This window comes from Nanorana parkeri, unplaced genomic scaffold, assembly GCF_000935625.1.
Source record: "Nanorana parkeri isolate BGI_ZX_2015 unplaced genomic scaffold, ASM93562v1 scaffold110, whole genome shotgun sequence".
NCBI classification, from domain to species: Eukaryota; Metazoa; Chordata; class Amphibia; order Anura; family Dicroglossidae; genus Nanorana; species Nanorana parkeri.
The window spans coordinates 562,489-584,807 of NW_017306378.1; the positions used below are offsets into that span (position 1 = coordinate 562,489).

General features: G+C 39.4%; 1 protein-coding gene across 1 annotated transcript in view; it reads right to left on the reverse strand.

The window, feature by feature from the left end:
* The window catches only part of KMT2C (lysine methyltransferase 2C), a 184,553-nt gene that overhangs the window by 91,367 nt on the left and 70,867 nt on the right, over nt 1-22,319 (reverse strand). Inside the window, exons 7-12 of the mRNA XM_018553120.1 lie at nt 9,941-10,103; nt 8,348-8,519; nt 5,316-5,430; nt 4,301-4,473; nt 3,367-3,515; nt 958-1,068 (exon numbers count right to left, since the gene is read on the reverse strand). Of these exons, the coding sequence (XP_018408622.1) occupies nt 958-1,068; nt 3,367-3,515; nt 4,301-4,473; nt 5,316-5,430; nt 8,348-8,519; nt 9,941-10,103 (883 nt within the window). The remainder of the gene's footprint in view (nt 1-957; nt 1,069-3,366; nt 3,516-4,300; nt 4,474-5,315; nt 5,431-8,347; nt 8,520-9,940; nt 10,104-22,319) is intronic.

The following is a 22,319-nucleotide window of genomic DNA, read 5'->3' on the forward strand; positions in this document are numbered from 1 at the left end:
CGTTCCTAAACGTCATAATCAATGTTAGTTAACATACCACTGTAAAAGATTTTCACTTCCACAATTTCAAAAAAGGCCCCAATGTACACTGAGTGGCCAGATTTATATGACCACCTGACGTTTGTAGGCAAATTAGCTATAATTTTGTGCTGACGTTGCTAGAGGGCCAGACCATTATAAATAGGGAAGCAGGTTGTTTACCACGACAGTAGAAGTGATTTTTTTTCTGAAGATATGGGTAAACAACGCGATTTAACAGCCTTTGAACACGGGGTGATTGTTGGCGCTCGGAGCCATGGAGCGATTATTAGCAAAACAGCAAAATTCGGTAAATGTTCAATAGCAGCTGTTAAGTGTTTAAAAGATTGGACTGTCAGCTGAAAATCTGGGTCTGTACGTGCGAATTGTGGCCGTCAGCGACTGGTCAATGTTAGGGCAGAACGGAGAGTGGCAAGACTGGTACAAGACAACAGAAGGGCAACAGTGCAGTGTCAGATTCCTCGCATCACCTTTCAACATCTTGTGGAGTCACGAGGCGGCCCAACAAAGTCATCTCGTGGAGTCATCTAGTGGCCCAACGAAGTACTGATGGGGTGGTCATAATAATCTGGCCACTCAGTGTATATGTCACTGTCTTGCAGATGGATTCCACAATTATTTATTTAGCACTTTGGTGAATCCATGAAGGAAATAAATTTATATAAAATGATGGTTCGGATAGCTCACCACTGGTGTCATAGAGGGATATACGAAGTTTTACAAAAACATAAAACAAACATCTGTACTAGAGGTCTTTTAACTAAATGCTATTTAGACAGAAAAAGAAAAGAGTATGGACAGCACACACATGTATTAAGCCACTAAAAAAATCCTCTATAGCCTTTCAGAATTGTATTACATTTTTGAATGTTAAATTAAAACAAGTAATATTACTATTAATTAAAAGTGAAAACATACCTTCATCAAGACACATAGCGGCTGCATCTGGAACAATATCATTGTGATTAAGTGCTTCACCTTGAAATGTAATTTTTCCACCTGTATCCACTTCAATCTCATCTGTGCAAACTGAATTAATAAAATGATGTTAGTCTGATAAAGTGGCAAACTAATTACTGTATGAAGAGGAAAAATTGTGAGCCATTGCCAAATTTAACAAGATATAAAAGGCACAAACTTAAAAGCTTTGAGAGTAGATTCACTTTTCATTCTTTGCAAATATTGAACATTTCTGAATGAAGCTAAAGCATAGAAAACCTATATTCCAGACACTTTCTCTTATTAACTATGATGAGTGGGTAAAAAAAGGGAAACCAAATTAAAGCGCATTTCAGAGTAAATTAAAACAACTTTGGAGGGTCTCACAAACCCGCAGGCTGAAGGAAAAAAATAGAGCAGATTTCTCAGAGTCTGTCGATCGATGAATCCCCGCTGTTTGCATTGTATTCTGACAGCGACCGCTGTCAGAATACCCAAAGAGAGCTGGCAGCTCATCAGCTGCCCGCTCTGTTCGTACGAAGATTTTCCGGCTGGTTGGAACAGCTGATCGAGGGATGCCGACGGAAAGGAACCTACTGTGCGAGTTTTGCCTGGTTCCTCAAGAACCAGGTATAATTCGCACAGTGAATGGCCACCCTTAAGGTGGGGTCCACACCTATGCGGCGACAGCGTATTTTGCGCATAAATAAAATAACACATTTTTGTGAGCAAATAGCTCACTGATCTTAATGAGCAAACACGCATAAAAACACGCAAAAACACAGCAAACGCGCTTTCCAAGCCTTTCCTATTCAGTCAAAATCAACCGTAATATGCCAAAAAAAAGCCCATGTATTTTTTCCAGCGACAGGCGTTTTGCTTATTGCGACAAAACGTTCAGATGTTAAGAGGGCCATAGAAATTAATGAGAATTTTTTTTAAAGGATATTTTGTGAGTTATTTTTAGGGCAGAAAAAGCGCTACAATGTGAACCAGGCCTTAGTGAGCTGAAAATTTTTTATGTTCAGTGTTTAGGCTTTGGGTAGGGTGTGGAAAGGTTAGATCCTCCACCAGGATTTTCTTGTCTGTAACCAAACAAAATTTTCCATCACTTTCTATCTGTCATGGGGCAGAAAGTGGAGAAATAAAATTGTTAATGGTCATAGAACAGGTGAGGAAAAGTCTCAGTGGTAAAACCTGGCACAATAACAGCTGTCAAAGGAGGGTTTCCGCTCATTTCTCCACCACCCTATCCAAAATCTTAAAATAAAAAAATAGTTTTGGCTGGCAATTAACCCCTTCGTGACGGGAGACGTACAGTGTACGTCCTGTCACTTTGTGCCTATATGACTGGCCACGTACACTGTACGTGACGAGTTATATCAGGCTTTGTAATGCCGGTATTTGCTGATTCTCAGCATTTAACAGTCATTCATTAATGTCTCAGTATTGAGGCATTAATTAATGAAATAATTAAGCTTTTTGTAAAAGCTTCTTCCTTTCATTAATGAAAGAATGAAGCCGTTACATGCAAATAGAGGACCGCAATTTGCGATCCCGTATTTGACAGCTCAAAATAGCAGAGAGGCAGCAGTGACTCACCTCACCTCTCTGCTATTTGTTTTGACAGTTCGAGAGCCCGATGTTTAGATACATTTCACTGAAAGAATACAATGTATATCTTTTGAGTGAAATGTATCATTTCTGATCGTCTAGGCACGATCAAAGAGCTTTTAGTGAGATCTGAATCTGACTAAAGTCAGGATCAGTCTCTAAGGTTATTATTAGCTGTTCCTAAGTTTGGATCAGCCTAATAGCCAAAAATAAAATAAAAAAGTTAATTTATCAAGCTGTCATAGTGATTGCTTGATATAAACTGACAAGAAAAAAAAAAGTTTTTTTATTTTATTTTTATTTTTTTTACAAAGTGTAAAAAAATTAAAATAAAGTGTAAAACAAAATTAGGAAAATATAAATTATATATAAATATATTTTTTATACTATAATTAATATAAAAAAATTTTAAAAAAAATAATAATAATCAAAACTTGTGAAAAAAGTGTTTTCTTCTAGTTTTTTTCCTCATTTTTTTTATTTTATTCAAACTAAGTGAGGGGTTAGGTACACATATGTGATATAATTATATAGCCCTATCTGTCCTCTAAAAAACTATATATAATATGTGTGGGTACATTTAGTAAGAAAGTATATTACTGCTGTGGAAGAATCACACAGCAAAAATGTAAAAAATGTGTCAGTCATTTATGAACAGAACCTGAAAACTAGCTCAGTCATGAAGGGGTTAAACAACTATTTCATACATTCTTTAAAACACTGCATACTTGGTATACAATTATGCATGGAACATATCTCCTACAGAATACTCACTGGCATCTGATTCTGCAACCTCCATCTCAATGCAGTCTTCCCCTGCATCGTCTTCCGGCTCTAGCTGCTTGCACGTTGGACAGATGTACTCATCTTTGAACTGCTCATCTGCATAATCTGCACATTTTTCACATTCTAGATGTATCCACCTTGAAGCCAGGACAACATTACAACATCAACCACAGAACATTAAGTAACATTTAAAGTTTACCTACAGTAAAATATTTTGCCCAAATGAATAAATAAATAAATAGCAGAAAGGCTGAAACATAATGTCTCCATCATCCTATAAGTGCTAGCCACATGACTTTAGATCTAGGCACTAGTCATGTGATCTCTGCTTTAGTAGTGTATCTAAGTCCATGGCTGAATCTTCTCTTCAGCAGGGATCAAGAGACAAAATGCCTAGGTCTTTAAAAGATGCGGAGTCAGCTTAAGAATACTAAAAACCGTTGACAGGTATGATGTGCAAAGTTTAAAGAAAAGAACCCCCATAAGGGGGGCAAAGAATAGTCCTCCATGTGGGGTTATTAAAATCTGGTTTGAGAAGTCTCATCCAAGTCTACTGTGCCATTTAATGTTCTTGCTTCTGTTCTTTTATTTTGTGGTGCAGGTATGAAGTACAGACACTTGAGTGGTGCCTGAGCATGCCTTCAGCAGCATGCGGTATCCTCTGCTTCACCCGGATGCAGGGTCATTCTGATCAGGCAAAGCACAATTAAGTTCTAGACACAACAAATCTAATGCAGCATTAAGCCATGGAGCTCGGTTGGTTCTTCTGTTATGCTAAAGCCACGCCGGATGTTTTACAGTCAACGCAATAACACAATGTAGAACAGCAAAATGAATAAAACACAACGCACTTTAAAAGAACAAATGGGACAGCTTAAGCTGAGCTGTCAATAACAATGATGGAAAACAAAGTAAATGTTACCTTTTGCACATCTGACAATGCAGCATGTCTTTCTGCAGTTCTGGCTGGAGAGGCTTGTCACAAAGTGGGCAAGGTATGCTAATTTGCTGCAGGAAACAACTGTCACATATCAAACAGTTCAGGTGCCACTGACGACTGGTCCGTGTACCACATTCTGCACATATCCGGCAGTTCTACAAAAGAAATGTCAAAATTAAAGCAAGCAATTGCTTATCTACATTCCCCAAATGGCATTAATGTACAACCACAATCTGTTTTCTTGCATGGCATGTGAGGAGGTAGACCTCAGAACATCATGGACCCGGATTGCAACTTTCAAAATTTATTAAAATCCCCCCACATCACCATTCTGAAGGATTGGTTGGACAAAAGTTGAATAAGGTAGTATAGCATTGCAACATATCCCATCACATAAGGGCCCTGGTGTTCATCTGATAATGCTTGTCTTTTATGAGTTTATATATTAAACAGCATGTCAATTACATGGTAATGGTGTGGACATTTCTGTTGTGTTTAGGAACACATTTTGTAACCTAGAAATCATTTTCAGATACGCACAGAACAAGATATAATTTTTCAGCTGTAAAAATCTAGAAGCACCTTCACATATTTGCAGCAGCCGGAAGTCCCAGAAACCATGGCCGAAATTCTAGGCCAACAAATCCTGGTAGTGGCGAAGCTTGCCCACAACCTTCTGCCTCACACACATTCCTATTTACCCATCACTGCCATAGAGTGTCTCAGTAGTCAAAAGAAAAGTGCATGACACAGAATAGCAAGCTTCGATGCTACAGAAGTTCCAGATCTTTGCCCAATCAGAACAGATTGGTAGAGGCGGAAACTGCAGGTACGTGCAAGTACCCAGTTTATATTTATAAGCAAGCAGTGACGGGACCAAACATTTTTAACAAAAACAAAAGAGGTATCAGAGAAACCGTAAAGCTATAAGAACACTGGACCACTGTACCACATCATCCCACCTTCCCCATGATTACTTGTAATTGAAGTAACTCACCTTACACTTCCAACCATTTGTTGGTACAGAGTCCATAACTGGCTGCAAGCAAAAAGTATGGTAACCTTTATCACAGGTATCACACACAAGCATCTTGTTGTCATCTCCAGAGTGCCTGCAGTACAAAAGAAGTTTCAATATGGAACAATCAAGTTGGAGAGAAAGAGAAAAGGACATAAAGCAAAATGCAACAAATAGGGACACCCATTTCATAGAACGTATTACAGTAACTTGAAATCCGATTGGCTGCTATGGATTATTGCTCTGAAATGATGGGTTGTTACAAATTAATATCGAACTGACACTGAAATTACACTTCAAATGGAATATATAGGTTTAATTACTTTTTTTGTTATATGTGTCAAGTTTCTGCCACTTGCCATTATATGCTCTAGATAGGAAAACTCAAATCGTCCCAAAATCTACCCTAGCTTTAAAAAAAAATATGGGGCTGCAACCAACTAATCGATAAAAATTGATTATGAGAATAGCTGTCAATTATTCTAATTATCGATTAGTTGGGGAGGGGAGAGAGAGGGAGATTTTTTTTTAATGCAACTAATCGAAAAAACAAATCGGGCAACTAATTGATTATGGAAATAATCATTAGCTGCAGCCCTAAAAAAATAAAATACAGAAAACAAAATGAAAATGTACACTGACTTGTGAAAGACTGAATTTTGTAATTATATCTAACATTCAGTGCATGTAATCATACAGATCAATAAAGTTCTAAAAGGGAGAATTTTATATTATAAGCACAGGAGTATTGGGACATTATCATAAAAAAAGGTTTTGTAGTCTGCAAGAGCTGCTAATTAACAATCCTTAAAGTACATTAATACAAAATCAGTGAGGCATGAATGCTTGGTTTTGTCACAGTGGGGTGTTGTCTTGTTCCTAAAATAAAGGCTTTAACTACAGCAAAGGAGCAATCATTTATTTCCTGTACTTATATACAGCCATATTATTGCAAATCTAAACTAACCCACCAGCATGATTGTGGCCGCAAACCAAAACAGCTGGAAGAAACACATTTTTAAAAGGAGAACATACCACCCTAAAGTAGTACTGAAGGCTAACCGTTTTTTACCTTAATTCTTTGCATTAAGGTAAATAAACGTCCTGCTGCCTTTCCATGCCCCCCCCAATAAAACTTACCTAGGGTCCACATCATCGCCGCCGGCTCCTGGATAATCTGTGTCCCTGACGTTCCGTGTTTAGGGGCGGGGCAGCAATAGGCTGCTGCACCTGCCTATCAAATTACTGTGAGGAGGCGGACACAGGGGTGTGTGGCTTATCGTGCACTGTGTGCGTCAGTGGACGCACGCAGCTCGGCTCAGTTGCCAGCAGGAAGCACACATGCACGGGTGTATCCTATGCAACCTGGTAGGCAAGGGAGACACCCGTAAACAGGATGGGAGGGGGCCGCAGAATCAAAGCCGGTAAAAATAAATTAAATGGTGCAATTAGAAGAAACAGATAATAAATGGCCATATACACAGCTAATAAAAAAGGGGGTTTAATGTCACTTTAAAGTGTATTTCCACTTTTACATGTAAATTGTCATAACGCCTATTTTATATTTGTTGCATGTTCCCATTCACATAGCCAGGGCTCGAAAAATCCACTCGTCCACTCGTCTGTGACGAACAGACAGTGGAGCCCGACGAGCTGCTTCCCGGCCGGTCGTTGTAATTACATGGCCGGCCGGGAGCTTAACACAGTCAAGCGATCGAGCGTCTCTATAGACGCTCGATCACTTGTATCAGCATCTGTGACTGCCGTGTTCGGTCCCGAGATCCGCTGTGCCCGATGCGGCCGGGACCGGCACGGCTCTGTGACAGGAGATCAAAGGGAGTTCAGTATACGAACTCCCTTTGATCTCGGTAGCAGCATTTGAGTGGGGTCACAAAAGAAACCTCTATCTGTCCCCAAAATTTTTTAACATATATTGCAAGGCTATAGTCCGGTCATGCTGACTGGTGAAATTTTTGACTGACTGGTGAGACACCGCCAAATTTTTCAAGCCCTGCACATAGCATAAGGTTTCAAATTTCTTCTTGCTTCTATTTGTTTGAAATGTTAGGAGGGGTTGGGAGGGGTGAGGTGGCCTGCCCATTGTATGTTAATGAAGCTCATCAGATAAACACAATCCTCATATTTCAGTCCCAAGTCTTTCTATTAGGACAGATCACTGTGAAAGGGCTTAGAAAAACCTGGAATTAGCCATCTTGCCTGATTTAACAAAACATCTAAAAAGGCACAAGTTATTTTTCAGTATGCTGTGTGAATAGGAACACATAACGAACACACAGAGGGGTTTTCTCAAATTTGACTGCAAAAATGGAAATATCCTCTAAAGTGTATCTAAACCCAAGGAGAAATATTTAATATGTTGCAGCTTAAAAATTCATTCATGTGGTAGCTGCTATTTTCACCTAGTGACCCCTCCAGTAACACTTACTGTCCTGAGGTGACCACACTTATTCACGGTATGTTATCTATTGAGGAGCAGTGTTTTCACCCTATGCGGTGTGTTTCTTGTTTAGAATACGGAACCTCTCCCCCTCACGTTCTCTCTATAACAAAAGGGTGAGATGTTTTATAGCTCACAGAGGTAACCTGGGAAGAGAAGTCTGTGATAACACTGCACAGAACAGCACTGGATTTCTGGCAGGATCCACAGGTTTTTTTGACACTTATCAAACAGATATACAAAACACTTTCAATAGTGATCAAATCAAAGAAATGATTTTAGGGTTTACATACACTTAAGGTCAGCTAGTTTGCCAAGAAATAGCACTGTGCCATCATGGTGTGTACGCAGCAATGCACTGCTGAAATGAAGCATTTTCAGACAATCAACACTGAGCTGAAGCGGAAAAATATGGCAGTAGTGGAACACGGGGGCCACCACATTTGTCTGATGGCTGTGTTAGATGTGGTAGCAGCTAATAAATAAAACTGAAATAATGAATTGGCTCTTGTTTGAAAACATTTAAAGGACATAAAAAAGATTTTTGACTTACTTGCAGTTTTGACAGATTTTGCAGTCCGGGCACTGCCAGCCAGCACGTTTTAAAGGGGTCACCACTATGTCCAGACACATCCCATGGTAATGCTGACCACAAGTTGTACAAAAGAGCTGATCCAGCAGGTCTCCAGAGCTGTCACACAGTGCACAGTTAGCTTCATTCTTAACTGGAGAGAAAAAAAGACAGATAAACACAATTTAAAAAAATAAAAATAAATTTCAAATAGATTTGAGGGGTCCACCAGAGCCACTCGCAAAATGTTTAAGATCGCTTAACAATTCAGATTTAAGTTGTCCATTCATGTTTAAATTCTTGTACTGACTCCTGAAGGACCAATAGCACCAAAAACATAATGTGATTCTTACATGTAAAGATAGTATAGTATATTATTTTCTTCTACATGTTACACGGCTTTATTTCTATTTTTCTCCACATTTGCATACAGACCAAGCTATGTCAAAAGTTTGTTTTCCAACGTTTAAACCATGTGACTAGAAGATGATCACTGAAAGTTCCACTGGCATTTGTAGTTTGTCCTACATGATGTAATTTTTGCTGTATAGCTTGTTCTGCATATAAATGTGGTAAATATAACTCCAAGATAATAAAAAAAAAATATATAGAACACTTACAGTTGCCGAAATACAATATACAGTAAAAATACAGGGAACGGTAGGTGCCGGATTACTCTAGTTTCTGGTTGCTGGAGAATAGTAACTCTCAAGCAACCATCCCCACGGCACCCACTTCCCCAGGTAGCCCCATTCACCTGCCGGCTAGCTTCTGCAGAGAGAAAGCTCTCTCTCAGGTCTGCCCCTCTACTCAGTGGGCGGGCACAATAGCCAGCCTGCTATTGCAATTTGAAATAGCCAATAGCAGGCTGGAAATTTCTCCCCATTGTTTACATTCTGCTGCTGACCGCGGAATCTAGCCGACGGCCGCTAGCAAACTGTAAACAAGGAATTTTGTTAGCAACTAAATATAGTCGTTATAACAACATTTTAAGTGTGCACCAAGCAACCGACAACATTAAGCAACCGACAACATTTTAATGCACATCAAGCCACCTGCAAAAAAAATAAAATATGTCCTCAATTTTTTTTTTTTCTCCCGCCGGTTGCTTGAATGCCGGATAATGGGGAGTTTACTGTATTGTGTGATAGTGGTCCTCCAAGTCAATAGTTGTACAAGAACTGCCAAGGGCGCACCCACTGGTATGTGCTCTTGACATGTTTTTCAAAAACAATGAGAAGAAAGTACCATTCAATTATTTAGAAATTTTGAGGTGGTGGTTATAACACATTTTTATGCCCTTAACTACAACACAAAAGTAAGCTCACAAACACACTAGATACCACATTATATGTTTCTAGAGAAAACACGCAGTTGCATGTACAAGACACCCAAAGCAGGAACTTTTTTTTTTTTTTTTTTAAATGCTAAAAAGGAAAAAAAAAATGCCCAAAAACACCGAGCATATAAGCATTTGTAGCATGCACTGTCGTGAATGGGCTCTGAGTGACAGAGACTAAAGCATTTTATTAATGACCAGAAGCCATGGATGGCCTGGGGGGGGAAACAACTTACAACGCTCAAGAGCCTGATCGATGTGCTCTGGACAAAGCAGAGAAAAGCACGTGAGATCCTGAAAGGCGCCAGATCCAGCAGCGCAGGGGTAATGGTACATCTGCGAACATGTCTCTTCACAGCATTTGATTGTAGCTCCAAGGTGCTTACAGTATGCACATGGCTGGAAACAGAAGAATGATACATTACTTACACATAACTCAAAGAGACATACACTTCCTTTGACAGGCACATCATTTTAATTACTAGATGATGGGGTTAATTGAGTTTGTCCACCAAGGATTCACAAATTTTCCCATTGGTCCAATGAGAAAAATGTGTAAATATTGGATGAAAGTTCTGTGAATCTTGTGTGAAAACAAACGGACCATGATGTTTTGGGGTTTTTGCCTTGAGTGCTTTTTTGCCACCATGCAATATATCTTCCCAACTCTGAAAAAAGGTCAAAATCTTTTATTGTAGTGGGGTAAAAAAGCACTGGACCTTAAGATTCCAGTTCAATATAGGTTTGCAGCATGTGTAGTGCAGCTTTCCAATATACAGTAGGTGGGCTCTTTAAACAAAGTAGAAGAGAAGGGATGAGATTGCCAATCCTCTGATGTGTTCCCGGAATCATTCTGTTAGTTACATTCAATAGCGAAGGCCACCATGTTTCAGGGAGTTATGGGATTCCATCAGGGCTAAAACAATAATCAATAGAAAAACTGTTGCATATCAAATAAATGTTTCATATTAATAATTTATGCCACAAACTGAAGAAAAAGTAATGGTACATGATGAATTTTACATATCTGTATATACACAATGATCTGTGAAATATTTAATATGTGTCTGCAAATTATTTGTACTTTGCTCTATACATATAATATTATCACCTTAGCGTTGACCTTCATAAAAAAGTTTAATGACTGTTTTCAATTCAATCATTTGTATTCTATTCTATATTTATATTATATTTGTATAATTTGTATATATTACCTTCGGTTCCCCTATTTGTATTCTTATCAAACTTTTACAGGTCAGTTTCTATTTTAAGACCAAAATCCTGTTCTGATCTGCATATTTCTTTAGGGTCCGGGTAACATTTTGAAGCAAATGTACTCATAAGAGTCAAGCAGTTAACATTTCTCAGAAGAGGTCAGCAACCGAAGCCTACGTATTTCTCTCAGTATTAGTGTTCTTATATATGTAAAAATTAGCCATTTTTACTTTTCTGATATATACAGTACAGGGTCCTTTAGAGGGGAAGAAACTAACCAGACTAAAGCTAAATTTAAACATGCGGTGTCAATATAATTTAAAACAAGTTATTTGTTTATAGGAAACAAGTATGATAAAAACTTTCATTCTCCACATTTTAATACACTATCAGAGGCATTCATCAGTACTGGTTTTTATAGTGCAATATAGAAAAGCCCATACCACTGCACTTAAGACATACAGTAGAACACAAACTTCCCAGAGAATGTCTTATACACGTTAGTAAAATTATCATGCATTCTGGCTTTGTTCAACCTCCATAAAACGTTTTCGTTCCACAAGAAATTTTCACAGTACGGTGTGAATGAAATCTGAACCTCAATAAGTTTGTTCCAGTCCCAGCCAAGTTTGATAACTGTACAACATCTGATTGGGTCTACTATCTTGAAGCTTAAACTACTGCAGTACAAAGCTAGCTCCCCACCATTGGATTAAAAGCGACAAGGTCTAGGTATCCACAATCTGCAAATGTAAGCTTTAGGGCCCCTTTCACACTGTCCGATTAGGAGGGAATCCATGCACGGATCTCATCCTGATCAGAGTGTTATGGATCAGATCTCACCACTGTAACATGTGTCCATCCAGTTTTTTCCTTCATCTTGCAATGTAGGAAAAAAACTGAAATGACCGCAACTCACATCAGTCTATGGGGATTTGGATGTAGACATGTTACCCCTGATCCAGCACGATCAGGTCTGGTGAAACAGAATACTGTTCCTTTTGTTTTTTGGAACTGGCTGGAGCCAGGGGCAACCGGATGTGAACGAACACCCCTTCGTTTAGATCAGGCTGCCCATAAACTTACATTGGGCATCCGATTGGGTCCGCCTAAAAAACTGATTGGCGGACCTGATCGGACTGCCCATCTGAAAAGGGGCCTAAAAGGTTAAAGCTGGCCACGTACAAAACAGTTAAAAGTAAAACCCAACCTAAAGATTACTTTCTGCTTTTTTTTTTCTTATACCAACTGTATGCATTTTGCATCCAGTATGCAAGCATTGCAAAACACATTACTATTATCTCTACACCAGAAAAGGAATTCACAGCGAAGGTCTATTGTGGTTGCTGTAACCCTATATGAATACCCCCTTGGATATAGGTTTTTTTGTTTCTTTTCTTTTCCTCAAATTCCATATTGGGAGCCAAAGATTTTTTTTCAAAAAGAAAAATATTACTCTAACTCTTCTATATACAGCAGATGTTCAGTGTTATTTTCAAATTTTGACAGTATATCACAACAGAAAATAATTGAACAAATTCTATTTTGGGGACAGAATTCCTCAACATGTAAAGAAACTCCAGTTGATTTTTCACCTTGAGGAAGTCCACGATCTTCTCTGGGAAGGAGGCATATTTTGTCTATTTTGCTGCATTTCATTAATTTTTTAGATTTCAACACTGAATTTTTAAATTCAATGTTTCTACATTTTTTTTTTACACTTTAGAAATGCTAAACATTAAAAATCAAAAAGTAAAAAAACAAAAGTAGAATGATATAAAAACAACTGTTTTGCCAACTAGTCTCTTTAACTAGTGGACAATGGAACATTAATTTCATTAACACAACAGTTCATATAAGTTTAAAATTCCCTACTACATAAAAGCACACGCAGAACTTTGCCAAATGAATAATGCAACAGAGCTCTACAACATTAGCATTATTGAAGCTTAGAGCCGTCAATGCACCTTAATTGCAGACTTTAAAAAAAAAAAGTTTACAGCTCGAAGGCTCCAGCGCTGGTGTAGCTTCACCTGCCAAATCCTTGTCAGGCCTTTTATGACGCATGAGTCATGTATCTACCAGGAGTCATAACTGTTAAGTTAATTAGATCCCCCAGATTAATATGCTTAGCTCAGATCAGCATTGATTTTTCTAACCATTTAACAATGTCCAAAAACAGATGTGCAGCCCGGCAAACACACTTCGCCTTCATGTTTACAAAGTTTGATGACATTTTTACAATTATGCATAATCTACTCAGCCAGTATTAAGAAGAGACATAATAATTCTTTGCCATCTGCTTTTTAATTTTGCATTCGCTTCTTCTGCACGTTAAACTAATAATCTTTTTTTTTTCCCCTTGTACGGAGCTGGCATGGGAATCAGCTCTAACAGCAAGAACACGAATGAGCTTTCTATGCAGCAACAATAATAATTATAATTCAAAGAGAACTTCAGTCAGAAAAAAGAAAACACAGTTCTAACAACTACCATAAAAATATTTCCATGTTCTGCACCAGTCTTTTGGTTTTCATTGTCCTTCAAGCAATGTTAACTTTAGCCTAAAGAGTGGGACATTTTTTTCATGCCTACAATTCTCTCTTCCAATGGCCAACTCTCAGTTATGCATATAAGGAAAACACCGCTATAACGGAAAAGGAGTAAACCATTTTAAAATTTAAAATGGTAAAAATAAGCGATTATTATTATATAACACACCCTTTTCCTGTCAAATGAAACAAGAGTACCCATCGACATGAACCCTAACATGGACACTCGTCATTGCTGGACACATTTATAAATATAACTGGCTCCAAGTAGCCACTCAATACTCTGCACAAAATAAACAAACAATTGAACTTTAAATTTGAGTGGTTGTTATGAAATGATACAGACATTTCTTTCCTCAGACACGGATAAGGCTTCCTCACCACTGTGAAACTCAAACTGAAGATTGTGTAAGCTCACACTCTTGACCACCACAGGTTTATTGTAATAAGCAATCCCAAACAATAAGTAAAGAATTTATGAACTGTTAGAGAAATCCAGTAAACATTGCAACTGTGCTAAAATAATCTACACCAGGGGTGCCCAGAATTTTTGGTGTTAAGATCTACTTTTCTAATGACAAGTTCGATGAGATCTACCAAGGAAAAAAAAAGACTCCCGGGTGTCTAATGGGCACCTCTGCATTAAATGATGATCCAAAGCGTATATTGGTTTGATCCATCGCCTGCTAATGTAACAGTCCCAAAACTTGAAAACTTCATGCAGTCCCAGAGGCTGTGTAGAAACATCAAGCTTGCAGTGGCGTGTGCGAATAACTGAGAAGAGATTCTTCTCACTGGTCAGGGCAGTCACACAGACTTTAAAGAAATATCAGGCATCCATTATGCTTCAGTCAACTGACCTCTGAATTTCTACTGACTCCATACTCTCCCTACAAGACAAGGACCATATTAAAGGAGTGGTCTAGGTAGGAGGGGTTTGGGGTGTTTCCCATAGCAGTCAGCCTTTTCGTCCCATCTCTCAACCAGTACAATGCTAGATGTAAACTGACTGCTCCGCCTGACAATATCATGCTAATGATAACAGATATGTTATAGCTACACTGATATATTTGCATTATAGTTAATAATAATACAAATCCATCTCAGGCGGGGTACATGAAGACGCCCTCAGCTCTAAACAGTTACCTCCTCTCTGCGATCACTATTCTCCTCCCACTTCCGCCCTGTGGTTCCCACACTTCCACTATGTGCGTTCCACTCAGCTGGTTCCTGGTTGCCAGAGTGACGCCCAGCCGAGTGATTGGACAGGGAAGCCAGTGATGAGGTGTGGAGTCCAGTGTAGAGCCTGCCCCTTCCAGCCTGTAGCGTTCAGCCGCACTAACACTGCGGGCGGGACAACAAGCCGACTTATGATCGCGATCTACCAGTGTCAGCTGTGCATTCGACTAGTAGATCGCGATCAACCTAATGGGCGCCTCTGATCTACACCCTTTTCCTTTATTCTATACTAAATTACAGTCAGATTCTGCAGGTTGGTTTGTCTAAGGGGAAAGGGTGTATTGATGGGTCTCTTGTAACATTCCATTGTCTGGCTCAGTTTTCCTTCTAAACTTAAAGGAGAACTATGGGGTCAGTATTTTTCCCCCATAGTTCTCCTTAGGGTAACGGGAGGACACAAACTAGCGTCCTCCCGTCACCCTAAGCTCAGTATCTATCTAGAGGCAGAGCCAGCTGTACCCGCCCCCTCCCCCGTCCTTTCCGCCAGTCAGCGCTGGCAGATCGGAGCGGGGAGAGGGGAATCCAGCCCCTCCCCCTGTCACGGCAGAGAGCCGTGACAGGATCGAGAGGCGAGCGAACCCGGTATGTGTTCGCTCACCTCCCGATCTACCGTGCCGACCTGTGACAGTCTCATTGTCACAGGTCGGCTAGAACTATGAGGTGCGTGAAAAGCACTCACCTCATAGTTCTCCTTTAAGACACAAGGGAATCCTTTGACTGCCTGTTCAGCGACCATGGGGCACTGAGCAGGTAAATAAATATGGAAAACAGGCAGCAGCTCATGATAAGTGCCAGAGGAAAAAAAAACACATGCGTCATTCAACAGGTAGGCAGTGTCCCTTTGACTCAATTTTATTCAAGATGTTCACTTCTGACTGGAGTGCACCTTTAACTGTACAGAATTTACCATGCATACAGTCTATGTAAACAGGCCCACATGTCATGAAACATCCCATAATCACACCCCATGACAAAGGTTATGCCTTCTATATGTATTTTCTAAGGTCATTAGAGGGCAGCCGAAAAACACAGCAAGCGTCTGCATACCAATTAAAAAGTTAAGCTAAGTAGACAAGAAAGATTGTTAGATTAGCCCCAGTGCTTTGGTTCATCTGACATTTCAGAGCCTAGCTAAATGCACGGAGAATATGACTGCACCTAATCGCACAACATAACTGTTAAGAATATGATTGGGCTGTTTTGCTTCCAGTTTCACCTACCTCTCCCTCCTTTAACCTTTATGTCTCTCACATGAATAAACACTGCGCTTGCTCTGACCTTTACACAGGGAACCATCCATCAAACAGCGTGCTTGATACTGAAAACAAATGGTGTCACAATCTGATGTGACAGATTCTGCTGTTCTTGTCAAGCATTCAGTCTCTGCTGTGCTTGTTCCCCCACCAACACAGTGCTTGTATTTACGTTTGCAAGCTAGTTCCACCTAGACTATGCTAAGTGGAACAAAAAGACATGTTCTCTTTAAATCCGTGTTAGAGAGATGTATTAAAAGTCAGTCTGCAGGTCAAAGGCTGTCCCAGATGGGGATAGGGGAGCACCCAGGGGAGCTGTGGAAAGAAAGAAATCTGGCAGAATCAAAGCCAGATGAGGCTAGAGGCTGCAGTGTGCATTCATTAGAGCGGAGCACATTAAACACTGCGCATATTGAGCAATATGGCTCAATACTTCAAACGTTGAGCATTGGGAGACCCCATGATCTCCCAGTGCTTAGTGAGAAACAACACATTTCAGTATAGATGTTGGAATATCTTCTTAAATATTTTCAGGCCATATACCAAGTGATAAACGACTGCGAGAATCAAACATTCTTCATATCACACAAACATTTTCCAACATTATGGGCAATCTCAGTAAAACTTCAGCAAACCTTCACATTCCTCCATGCTAAGGCCCCATTCCCACCAGGGCGGTTCGGCCGCGCGGATCCGTCGACATAAACGATCCCATACATTGCTATGGGGACCATTTAATTCGACCACGCGACTCCCGCCCAAATTGCTCCCTGACCTTTTTTTGCCGCGCTGTTCAGTGCGGATTCCATACAGCTTTCAATGGAACTGAGCTGATCAGCGCAGTTTTGGGTGTTTTTTTTAATTGCAATTAGAAACATTTAAAACTGCCCTTTTAAACTGCGTGCGGAAACCGCGCTGATCCGCAATCACCCTGGTGTGAATGGGGCCTAAAGGAAACAGTTTAAACATAAATCTAAATAAGCACAGGATGAATCTTCCCATTTCCAACTAAGCTATCAGTCTGAGTGAGAGAGATATTCATACATGGACTGCCCAGTACTGGACACAAACATCCCAATTATTTGGGCAACTTTAGGCCAAATTTTACCAACTTTTTATGGCAAAATCAAGTACAGAAATCCTGCCACCAACATATAGTCTGAAGAGAAACAGTTAGTGGTTAGTGTCTTTCATCAGTTTAGTAGTTTGTTTAAACAAAAATTGCTCAAAATATTTCTGCGTGTGGCCAGCATAAAGTTAATCATGCTCGTGAAAATGCGGAGACAATTTTAACCACTTTCGAGCCACCGGGAAATCACAAAAACAATAACAAGTAACCACCAGAACGTAAGTAATTTATTGCCTACGAGTAAGATTGAGCACCAGAATCCTGACTGTGGAGTCAAAACAATTGTGCAATAAAACAACAGCTTCCACACACTAAATTGAAGAGAGAAAAAAAAATAATGAAATTGCGTCAAAAGCTATTACATTTTGCTGCCGCATTCTATAAGGCAATTTCAATCCCATCGTCTCGTGGTCAATAAAAACCTCCATTTATATTTTTGCGATTTTGGCAATAAACAAAGTTTGATCACTCTGGGGGAAACAATTGGCTGGACACTATAAAAGTATCGCACTGGAGAAAAAAAATCCTACTCTAACAAACTATCTGGAAGTCATTGGCAAATTAAAGTTCTACTTTTGTACAAGTTGGTCAACCCTCCAAAATAGTTCCCATCATGGTTCTGCTTGTCATCCCTGTGGCTGTCAGAGTCTCAATGGGATTTGTAGTTCCACCATCTATATCCGCCCATTATCAGGGGGAGGTTATGTACTTGGAATAACAGTTGTCTGTTTTGTTGTTTTGTATACTGATATATAGACATGTAATGGAAAAGAATACAGGATATTCCCTTGGCTTTTCCGCTATTATATAGTTCCCAATAATCCACCCAGCCCAATCCAATACAGCAAACTTTGGAAATCCATCAAGACTGAACCAAGGAAAAAAAGCAAAACCAACTACTAGACTATAATTGATGTTCTGGGAAAAATATTTTCTGCAGAAATATAACTTGCCGCCACCCCCCCCCCCCCCCGCGACGGTGTGATGAGGACCCCCGACGTGTACATGAATGAGCAAGATAAATTCAGTTTGCAAACTTGATTGTTTTAGCATGAATGTGTACCTGAATGCGTACAAATGGGGATATTTAAAGCAATATGGTGCAAATGTACTTGCCACAAAAATCTGTTTTTTAAAACAGCTGTTCCACTAATGCTTGCAAAATGCTCATCTGTTCCCCTACCTGTTTAAATCACTGTAAATAGTTGTCTTGGCAGAGCGCACTTAACGATTTGGGAAGCAGGCTTAGTTTCTAGAGAGTTCGACGCATTTTTATAACCTGCTTTCCGACACGTGGGCTTTTCTGCTGCAGCTGGCAACACATTGGGAGTTTGCCAAAAGGTAAGAACCCATTAAAAGGCGTATAAATCCTGACAGCACGTACTCTATTTAGAAGGGAAAGCAAGACAAAATAAAGGTTTGGATACCAATTACTTTTTATGTTATTTTTTTTAAAGCAAAACTTTTTATATGAATCCTCATCAGTAGTGCTCAAGAAGTCAGATTTTGATACTATTTCCAATCTTTCGGTTATATTAGAGTTAAGGTTAACAAATTCCCCATGTAAATTTTAAGGGAGGATGTGGAAATGGTTATAACAGCAGCAGGCGCCAGCAACTCACAACTTTATTCACAACTCAACTCCCTGTCTTTTCCTTCAATACATAATTATGTGGTACGCTGCCATCGAGACCTATGTAGAGCAACAATTCTTTTTTTCAGATCCTCAAGAGAGTTCTTTGCCATGAGGTGCCATTTTGAACTGCCAGTGACCAGTATGAGAGAGTGAGAGCGATAACACCCAATTTAACACACCTGCTCCCCATTCACACCTGAGACCTTGTAACACTAACGAGTCACATGACACCGGGGAGGGGAAATGGCTAATTGGGCCCAATTTGGACATTTTCACTTAGGGGTGTACTCACTTTTGTTGCCAGCAGTTTAGACATTAATGGCTGTGTATCGAGTTATTTTGAGGGGACAGCAAATGTACACTGATATACAAGCTGTACACTCATTACTTTACATTGTAGCAAGGTGTCATTTCTTCACTTTCGTCACATGAAATTATATCATAAAATATTTACAAAAATGTGAGGGGTGTACTCACTTCTGTGAGATACTATATATGCTCTTGCATCATCTTACACTTTGAATATTCCATCCTATTTCAGTTTTCAAATCCTTAATTGAGATTTTTGCTGATCATGATGTTTAGTTATTTGATCTTATCTTTTTAATCTGTGTTTTGTTCTTTGATTCTGTTAATAAACATTTTGAAATGGAAAAGCATTTATTTTATTTGTAAATAACTACTCAATACTTTGTTCTTTAATCAGAATTTGAGTATCTTTTGAAACAGGAAAAATAATAGAATGGAGGTAGGAAACACAAAAAATCTGAGGGACGATGGGTATTTAACCTCTTTTGATTTTGTGTTTCCTGTAGCAGGAGGAGCCAATTATCTCTCAGGTTGCTGGCCTGGAAGATGATTGGAGAAATTTACACTTTTTATCTACAGTGATTCTTTTCAACCAACATAGAATAAAGTAGGAAAAGACTGGGTTTCTCTATGTGCTATGCTATTTTCTATGAATTGCATTTAAAAAAGCCAATACGATCAAAAGAAAGCCTTCTTTCTCCTCAAAGAGAATTCTAGTAAATGAAAAAGTAAATTCTATAGAAATGTAGTAATGAAAATGATTGCCAAATAGGAAGACCCATAGCAGAGAAGTACAAATTCTTCTGACCCACTTGGGGTGTACAGGTATGAGAACCGATGTGGTAAAGAAGACTTCCCCGCCATGTCAAAATCGAACAGCCATCTATGTTTCCATCTTTATAAACAAAGAAAAATACACGTTCAAGCTCAACTATTTTCTGAATAGAAGTGACTCAAATTTTATAATTCTCTATTCTATTAGTAAATGTTCTTCAATTGCAATCAGTGGTACCATAAAATGCCTTCTCCAACCTGTTCAGGAGCCACTTTGTATTATCAGCGATTGAACGAAGTGTGTCTATGCTGCCCATGGCAACTAATCTCTTCTTTCATCTGGGTTATGTTTTGTCTGCAGCATATATACATGTAGTCTCTAATTACATAGTTGTTAAGTTCTGTAAATGTAACTGTAGTGTTGATTTGCTGAACAGATCAACACAAGGAAGCCTGATGAAATTATTCCCAAAGACATATCAGCACTGCCTAGGTACCTTGTAAGTTATTTATCTAATATCTATATATTCATGGTTATCTTCATAATGTAAGAATTCTATTTCACCATTACATTATTGTTGTAAAGCCAACTACGGGGACTGTGGCCTGACATTTAGACTGTAGGTTCACACTATAGCGTTGCACTAAACTCACAGTACCATGCATTTAGTGAACGCTATCGCACAGCAAATCTAGTATGTGGAACCCTGGGGGCTAAGTGTGTTGTGTTGCCAGTCATTTGAATGGCATTCAAGTACACTTCCCGGTTGCCGTGCGTAGCAGTGCAGTGGTACCAGAATACCATGTTGTGAAAAGAATTGCTGCATGCACTATGTACTGTGTTGGTATCTCTGGAAGGACAAAAAAGGTCCTGTGTCAGGGATGTCATTAAAAGGAAAAAAAGTAGTGGTGGCTCTAAAGAACCAAATGCTGCTGGGTCGGTGTCAATGGTTGGAAAAAGTATCAAAGTAGTCACCCGGAAACAGAGGTCCAACATCTAAAACGCCTTTATTCACATGTTAAACATGTTGTTAGGTGGTATTAGTGGACAGCAACGTTTCGGAACTATTAAAAGGTCCCTTCATCAGGCAAACATAGTGTACCACAAAGTACAATGGGGGGAATTTATCAAAACTGGAGCAGACAAAATCTGGAGCAGATTTGCACTGCAGCCAATCAGCTTCTCTCTCATTTTTAAATCTTACCTGAGGAAACTGAAAAGAGATGCTGATGGGTTGCCATGGGCAACTGCTCCAGATTCTGTGTGCTCCAGTTTTGATAAATTCCCCCTAATGTGCTTTGCGCTGCAAAACCTGCAGCAGGACCTATTTTTAAAGTGTGTTGACAACCCATTCTTTTTGAATGAGCTGCCTAATGTAGCATGTGTCAAGGGACTGAAACGTGTGCAGTGCTTTTCACTGTGCACAGGTATGAATAAGCCCAAACACAGAGCAGGTGCCCTGAGAGGGCAAGCAGGAGAAGTTGAGCTGCTGAGAAAGAAGGCATTGAAGGACCTCAGTTTTTCGGCCTTGAAATTTGAGGAATAGCACCACAGTGGTTGCACCTACAGAGGTCAATAAGGGCTTTTTTGAAAGGTAATTTACTGTTATCTGGATATCTAAATATGTAAATGTCTATATCTTGGTCACAGGTCCATTAAAGCATGGTTCCGCTAGGCAAACCTTTATATTGCAAACTATTTTGCAGATTCATACATTTCCCAGGTCTAATTCTTTCTCAAAATCATTTATGAAGAGGATGTTCTGCCTTCATTATATACAGCCAATGCAATGATGTCATGAGAAATGCTGCAGTGTCTGCATCCCTTTTCTAACAGCTGAGCTATATAGAGTATCTCAACCAAAATACAATTTCAGGGGATTGCCTGGAAATGTATTTGCATCTCAGTGCAGACTTCTCAGAAAAGCAGTGAGCCAATTACATAAGCAGAAACTTTCTGGGGTCATTACTAACAGTGTATAAAACATCTCTAGGACGTCATATTGCAAGAAAGCAAAATGGAAAAATGTAGCAATTTAAGTGTTTTGTTTTAAAGGGGAACTAAAGTTTCATTTGTTTTTTCCAGAAAACGTTGCTTTCCAAGGTGTGTAAAATACTAAATCACCACGGATATAATTACATGAAGCTAGTCCTAAATCTGTAGAGTTCAGTTTCCTGTACCCTCCCTGGCGGTCTAATTATCCCAGTATTTTTTCTCGTTTTTTTTCCTTTTGAATTTCCCGCCGGTTCTGTCTGCTTGTGACGCGGGCGATCGCAAGGGAAGGAACCCGGAAGACGGATGCCACACTCGGGATTACCGCCCGGAAGGTTAAAAATGTCAAGGCTCTACCTGGCAGTAGTTTATCAGATGGTTTAGGGCAGTGGTTCTCAACGTTTCTAGGGCCGGGACCCCCTGGAAACAATTGCCAAGTTGTAGTGACCACCCAACGGAAAAAAATATTTTTTATTATAATTATTAGGGATGCATTGCCAATACCAAATAATGAT